This window comes from Egretta garzetta, unplaced genomic scaffold (genome assembly GCF_000687185.1).
Source record: "Egretta garzetta isolate BGI_Z169 unplaced genomic scaffold, ASM68718v1 scaffold172, whole genome shotgun sequence".
In the NCBI taxonomy this organism is placed as follows: Eukaryota; Metazoa; Chordata; class Aves; order Pelecaniformes; family Ardeidae; genus Egretta; species Egretta garzetta.
In genome coordinates this window covers 2075254-2083162 of record NW_009258951.1, presented here as the reverse complement: position 1 = coordinate 2083162, position 7909 = coordinate 2075254, and the positions used below count along the sequence as shown (strand labels likewise).

The 7909-nt window shown below is 45.4% G+C and overlaps 1 protein-coding gene across 1 annotated transcript in view; it reads left to right on the top strand.

The window, feature by feature from the left end:
• IGSF10 (immunoglobulin superfamily member 10) overlaps positions 1 to 7909 on the top strand; it is a 16065-nt gene that overhangs the window by 5935 nt on the left and 2221 nt on the right. The window contains exons 4-6 of the mRNA XM_009634414.2: positions 1 to 353; positions 1069 to 5484; positions 6107 to 7007. The exon at positions 1 to 353 is cut by the window's left edge and continues 62 nt beyond it. Coding sequence (XP_009632709.2) covers positions 1 to 353; positions 1069 to 5484; positions 6107 to 7007 — 5670 coding nt within the window. The remainder of the gene's footprint in view (positions 354 to 1068; positions 5485 to 6106; positions 7008 to 7909) is intronic.

Here is a 7909-nt window from a genome sequence, read left to right as displayed (position 1 = left end):
GCAGGATGTTTTTTATGGTCTAAAGAGCTTGGTACGGTTGCATATGGACCACAACAAAATTGAATTTGTAAATCCCAACGTTTTCTACGGACTCACATCACTGAGGTTGGTCCACTTGGAAGGAAATTTACTTAAGCAGCTTCATCCAGATACTTTTGTCACCTTGCGCTATAGCCAAATATTTAAAATCTCCTTCATGAAGCACATGTATTTGTCTGACAATGTCTTGACTTCACTACCACAAGAAATGTTTTCCTACATGTCTGAGCTAGAGAGCATTTACCTTCATGGAAACCCATGGTCCTGTGACTGCAATCTACAGTGGTTTGCAGAATGGGCAAAAGAGAGACCAGGTGAGCTGAAGGCTTTGTTTATGCTTTTTAATCATGTTATAGCATCTTATTCTTTCTGATAAAGGTAATTGTCATTTATATATTTATTCTCCCAGAAAAGACTGGAAGACAGGATTTTTGTAGGTGTACGTAATCAGGATAAACAAATTAATACCATTCAGTTTCCCAGATTAAATTAATCTAGTGGTCTCAACCCATTCCCAAGTGCAGCTTTCCTTAATGGAACATTTTCCTTGGCCAGTCCAAAGCTTCTGTGCACCAGGAGAATCCACAGGGAATAAGGAAGATAATTTTTATGTAACTGGCAAGAGCAAAGGCTACATTGTACTCAATTCTTCACAAAAGAAATAAGGGGCTCCAGGACTTTCTCTGTTGCTGCCCCGAGTAGAGGCTGCACGTGATAGTGTAGTGTTACCCCCAAAGTGCTGGAGCCTGCGTCTCTCAAAACAAAGCTACAACCATGTACCATAGCAGAGCCTGCCTTGCACGGTGTAAAACCACTGGGACAGACGGACGCCATGCTGAGCTGCAACAGCAACAGTCCTTAAGCAGTTTCATCAGAAAAAATTCACAGGTTTTCTTAGGTGACTTTAGCTTTTCATATGTTACTTCAAGAAAAACTTTTTAAATATTTTAGTCAAGAGAATAACTTGCTGGTAGCTGTACATCTTTATTACTGTATCACAAAAGCTTACTGCCTTTTTCTTCCCTTCAGATGTTGTAAAGTGCAAAAAAGACAGAAGTTCTGGTGTTCAGCAATGCCCAGTTTGTGCTAGTCCGAAAAATCGTAAAGGGAAAAGCTTAGTGGATGTTCCTTCTGCATCTTTAACCTGCGCTAAGCCGGCCATACAGGACTCCCTGAAGTTTAAAAACCTCACAGTGCCAGATGATGGGGATTTCAGTTCCGTATCTCCCAAGGACTTCATAGCTCCTATAGGATCCATGGTTTTGAACATGACCGACCAAGCAGGAAGTCGAGGTAACTTGGTTTGCAACATCCAAAAACCAAAAGAAATGTCTCCCATCTCATTTGACAAAGATGGCAACAGTACAGTACTCAAAACATCATTCTCAGCATTTCTTGTGTGTGGCATTGATTATGAACATATTCAGCAGCTGTGGAGCATACTGGCACTGTACAGTAATTCTCCCTTAAAACTGGAAAGGAATGTCCTAGAAACTAACATGCCTTTTTATAAATATAAACAAATCTACTCTGAAAAAGATGAACTTTTTACCAATATAGAGACTGAGCTGAGAGCTGAACCATCTTGGTTAATGCAAAGCAAAGTGGCGTTACAGCTAGACAGGACAGCAACCACACTTAACACATTGCACATCCAGTACTTTACAGATGCTCAGATTATTTTACCCAGTGCTGACAAAAACCAGGATAGAAATAACTGGACCATCATCTCCAGGGACAACAAAACACAAACAGAGCACACTGTTTTAGTTGGGGGTACCGTAGAACTGGAGTGCCAAGCAATTGGAGAACCAGCTCCTGCAATAGAGTGGATATTGGCTGATGGAAGCAAAGTTAGAGCTCCTTATATCAGTGAGGATGGAAGAATCATAGTAGTTAAAACTGGAACATTCACGTTACGGACAGCTGATACTTTTGACACCGGGCTTTATCACTGCATAGGCACAAACTACAACGATGCAGATACTCTCACATTCAGAATTACTGTGGTTGATCCTTATGTGGAACACAACAGTGTAAATGGAGCCCAACTTTCTACTTTTGTTGGGAGCACAGTCTACCTTCCCTGTACATCCACTGCTGTTCCAGATGCTGCCATTAGCTGGGTGTTGCCTGAGCACATGATTCTTCATCATTCTGCAAGAAACAAACATATTTTTGACAACGGTACCTTGAGAATACAAGGGATAACAGAGCGAGACAGTGGCTACTTTAGGTGTGTTGCAGCCAACCGGTATGGTGTTGATCTTTTGGTTTTCCAAGTGCTGGTTAGAAAGGATGAAACCACTCTAAAGAAAAAGCACATAGCTGTGGGAGAGTGGGAAGAGGGCGATGGCTCTGGCAATGCAATGCTGGCCTCTGCTACAAGACAGAAACATCCTTTGACTACTCCAACTACCTTGACAGCTAATCAGGAATCTGCTGCCTCAGCATCCAGGAATCAGGTCACACAGAGTGCACATAAAAGGAACAGCTATGGGAAAATGACTTACCGGCACTACAGAGGCAAAATAAGCAGGCGGTTTAGAGGACACCGGAGACAGTTTGTTTCCTCAGCCAGGAGAGTCAATCCACAGCACTGGGCAGCCTTTTTAGAAAAAACAAGGAGGAACTCAACATTGATAGAGAAACGAGGAGAAGTTGCAACGAAGCCACCTATTCAAGTCCGTAAGTTCTCAGAAGTACCCGGGGATGAGGAGGAAACATCTGGTGATCTCATCTCTCCAGAAGAAGAATTCATGATACCGGTAATAGAGACAGCTACTCTGGGGAGAGCAATGGAAAGTGTGGTAACTCCAGGGCCTGAGATGACCGTGAGTAACACCCCTGCTAGGAAAACCTCTTTCCTGGTTGCAGAGGCAGTAACTCCCCTACCCTCTCCTTTTTCACAGTCTGTGTCATCTGACAGCAGCAGGCCACAAACATATCTAAAACCTACAATTACAAACTCATGGGAAAGAGCTGGTAGAAGTCAAATATCAGCAAATGGTATAAAACAATCTAGTGTATCAAATGGAGCAAGTAGAACATCTATGCACATCCCCGCTGCACAAAGGTTGGTACATTCTGGGGAAAGAAATAACCAGCATTTAAAATCTGTATCTGTGACACCTGTGACAGATGTTACAGACACCAGCAAGTCTGTAACTTCCCAAAACGCAGCGGACAAGCTGCATGTTTTTACTGAGTCTATTGATAAGATTTCCACCAGAAGAGATTATCGTCTGTCTGTAGCAACAGTCAGCAAACCAAGTCCTGAATTTGGTTACATTTATTTTCATAGCACTCAGAAACAAGTAACTCCTAAGCCACCATTGGACTCAACTATCATTACTCATCAGCAAATTCAGATTATTCAGGATGTTACAACTCGTACGCCCCAGGCCCAGCAGCAACATGGAAGACGAAGGAAACTTTCTGGTAGGAGACAAATTGTTAGACCAGGACGTATTCCAAGTATGAAAGAGCACAGATACAATTTTGCAAGGCCAGGATCTGTCAGAGGAAGTACAGCTGTGACTGCAGATGTTCAACTGAATACGAAATATGCACCAAATTTACCAACCTTAAATAATTTAAGCAGCTCCATCAACCCATTTAGCCCAGAAGCACCTCTGTCCTCCCCCTCTACCATGAATATGCCATTGGAGCACCCAGTGGGTACTCATCAAATCACAGCATTCCTCGGGGAAGGGAAGAACAAAGCTGGTGCAAGGCAAAAAGCCACAACAGTCACGCCTTTAATTACAGAAGGCACCCAAGATACTCCTCAATGGACGTTAGAGACCAGTGCTCCATTTCAGACAAATACCGCTGGAGTCCAACCTTTTAGTAACAGACGACCAACAACGGCAATCCATACAGCTCATACAACAACAGAAATTGCACATACCATAAGCACCAAGACATCCTCTACCCTTGAATTGGTCTCACCCAGCATTAAGCCTAGAACCTCAGAAAAAAATTCCCAAAGAGGAAAATTCACTTGGGAACATCTCTTTGGAAACAGTGCACAAAAAGAGGTCCTTCTTCAGAAGCTCCCAAACCAACAGACAGATACGTTTCTATCAACAGAGGTATTGACCATGCTTCCTAAACCTACGGCAGCATTACCTGTGTCCAAAATGTCTCCGTTGCCCTTTACGCCTATTTCAACAGGTGGGAATCACAGCAGTGATTTGTTGTCTTTAAACAAACCCATTCGTTATGGCAATGGTAAGTCAGAAGAACATCTTCCCACTGCAAAACTGCAGTCTTACTCTAATCCTGCAACTAGTGCAACCAAAGAAATGGATGTAACAAGTTTGAAGCCAACAGTTGTACCTATTATTACTCCTCAAACTGACAGCAAAATCACCAGAAGTAAAACATTCAGAGTGGGAAGAAAGAGAGGTCAGAGGAGGAAGAGGCCCCCTAAAACATCTACTTCACAAAGCGTGACTGCAGGCCCCAGCACTGCAGCGATTCCATCGGTGAATACAGCCACGCCTGCCGTGACAAGGGTTAAATCATTAACTATGCCTACAAGTCTTATGTCTGCAAAACCTCTCTCTGAGAGCGTAAGCACAGTCTCAGCAACAGAAACACCAGCACCGTGGGTCCTTAACGCACCAGAGGCTCCTCAGCAGGTGCCTCCAGCAGCCACGCAGACATCAGCGACCCCTGTCACACGGAGGAACATCCCATCTGCCGTGTTACCACCCAACAGTCGTATTGCTCAGAGCCCCACCACCACAATCCAAACCACACCACAGCTTTCAAAGCCTTTCAGCACCACAAGCACACGACCTGCTGCAGTCTGTGCAACGTCTGGGACAGAACCTGCTCAGCAAATCAAAGTCACTGCAACAGCAGGTGAAAAATCACACCCAAAAATGGAAGAGAGAGTTATTGAAGAAAACCACACAGCACAACCCATGTTCCCAGCAAGAACCGTGTCAAGTACCAGAGCTCCTGCTGCAACCCCAGACCTCTCTCCTCCCAGCACTCGGCATCCCACCCCACTGCCAGCCCTAACAGCAGTTGTGCCACCTACACCTACTGCGAGAACCACCTCACTTCCCTGGGGGGAAATCAAATTCTGGCAGAAGCCCTCTGCTAAAGTCACAGAGAGGGGCAACACATTAACTGTCAATACACTGATCATACCGAAGTCGTCACAGATCGCGACTCCGTATGCTCCTGCGTGGGGAAGGGACAAAGACAGTTCTGTCAAAGGCTGGTCTGAAAAGAGACAAGATCAAGACACTACCACCAACAATCCTATAGCCTTGGACTCTTTCAGCAGAAATCATTTTGCAAAGCCCAGAATACTTGGAGGGAAATTAGCTGCTTTTACTGTGCTAGCTAATTCAGATGCTTTTATTCCTTGTGAAGCTACTGGTAACCCCCGTCCAACAATACAGTGGACCAAGATATCGTCAGGTAAGATTGATAAACCTCGCTAGAATTTCCCTCCTGTTACAGTCTTGTAATTTGGCATATGTTTTGTGTGCCAAACTCAAGTATTGTTTCTTTTAAGAGTACTGTTAAATATCAGTGAAAAGATGAACTTTGAAACAGTGAAAAAGAAAGATATCCCAGCACACTTGCTGGAGGGTCTTACAGTAAAAAAAAAAAAAAATATATATATATATAAAATTATATTTTAACTATAATTCTGTGTTTATTGTGAGAAGATTTCAATATTTATTGGATGTTACCTGCTATTTCAGAACAGTGAGACAACTGAAAAGAAAAATCTGTCTGTGGTAACAAACCATCAAATCAAGTTAAAGCTATGCCAAAATATTTCTGAATATGCAAAGCCCCATCTGCTTTATCCAAACTGTCTCTACTAAGGACTAAGTTTTGTTTTTACACTTTAAAGCTTTGTCACTGTATATGCAAAATACTATTATTTCTCTCTTTCTTATCACTGTGTCGTGGATATTTAGGCAAAGTAGACCAGGATGGGGAAACTCTTTTCAGGTACTGAGTAATAAGAAGAGAGAAACAGAAGAGAGAGGTTCTGATGTGCTACGCTGTTGTCCCCTTGCTTCTGTAGGGACCAATGCTCTGGAAAGCCGAGGTGACAGCAGATGGATGGTGTTTGCCAACGGCACGCTCTCCATCGCCCGGGCGGGCCTGGAGGACCGTGGGCAGTACCTGTGCACCGCGGCCAATCTCCACGGCGCGGCACGGCTCCTGGTCACCTTGTCGGTAGTGGCCTACCCACCCCGCATCTCCGGTGGCAGGTGGCAGCTCCTCACCGCTCACTCTGGAAAGCCTGTGGCAGTGAAGTGCAGAGCTGAGGGCAGGCCTCCTCCCACCATCTCCTGGGTTCTAGCAAATAAAACGCACATCTCCGACTCTTCCACGGGAAATAACAAAGTTAACGTGGAACCAGACGGCACTTTAATTATCAAGGAAGTCACTGTTTACGACAGGGGCCTCTACACATGTATGGCTAAAAACCCAGCGGGCACTGACACACTGATTGTAAAACTGCAGGTCATTGCAGCACCTCCCGCCATTCTGGAAGAGAAGAGGCAACGTGTTGAAGGAATGATGGGGGAAAATCTGAAACTCCCTTGCACTGTGAAAGGGAATCCTCAGCCCACTGTCCACTGGGTCCTCTTTGATGGCACGGTGGTGAAGCCTCTGCAGTTTGTAAACACCAAGCTGTTCCTGTTCCCCAACGGTACCCTCCACCTCAGCAACATCGTCCCTTCGGACAGTGGGAATTACGAGTGCATAGCCACAAGCTCGACAGGCTCAGAAAGGAGGGTGGTGAGCCTTGTGGTGGAACACAGAGATACGCTTCCAAAAATAGCTACCGCCTCTCAAGAAATGACTCAGTTGAATTTTGGGGATAAGTTGCTTCTGAACTGCACAGCAACTGGGGAGCCAAAGCCCAGGATCATCTGGAGGTTACCTTCCAAGGCCGTTGTTGACCAGTGGCACAGGTAGGAGTTTGGCTTTTCTTTCCCCCCACCTCTTTGAATCTTCAAACACTGTCTTCTCTGTTGCTCGTGTAAGAGCCCATTACATCACTGAAATGATATACTGTGAACTAAATTAGCTTTTAAAGGTTTAACAGTGGTGAAACATCTGTGGGGATGGCCTGTTGTTATACGTCTAATAACAGGCCACATCAATTGTCATAAGTGAGTGAGGTCTTACCAAAACGGATACAAATCTTACTTGAATTGAGGAAACTGATGTTAATCATACATTGGCTGAATTTTGGTCATTTTATAGGAAGAAAAGTTATTTAGAAGAGATTTGCGAAGTAAGACTCGGGGGGGAGAGGCTTCTGTAGTCTCTGCCAAGTTTACCTTTGAGGGTCTCCCACCCCGCCCCAGTCCCTCCCACAGTAGCACTTCACCTTCGCTTTGGGAGAGACAGTCTCAGATCAGGACGTTCCTAGCAGGCTCACGAGAACTTGCAGCTGTGCTGAGGGAGATCCAGGTCTGTGCCCTGCTGCAGGAAAGGCAGCCAGAGAGTAATTCCCCAGTGCCAAGAGTCGTTCTGGACAGCACGCAGCAGCATGGCCAGCTGCCCCCGGCCAGGGGCAAGTATTGTGGGTTATCTGCAAGGAGAAGCATGAGGGAGCGGAGCAGGGGCTGGCAGGATGAGGGATGCAAGATTCCACAGGCTCATTTGTTCACAGAACAGTTTTCAGGAAGGCAGAGGCGGCATCGTGCAGCTTTGTGCACCCGCGTAGAGTCAGCGAGTGCGTGCACATCCACGTAACAGCAAAAGAGGCAACTACATCAGGTTACAGCCCGCTGGGTCTGCGGGCCATGTGGACACGGTGCCTTTGGAGGGAGCTTCTGTATCGGCTCCCCCCCCTTTGCCCACCACC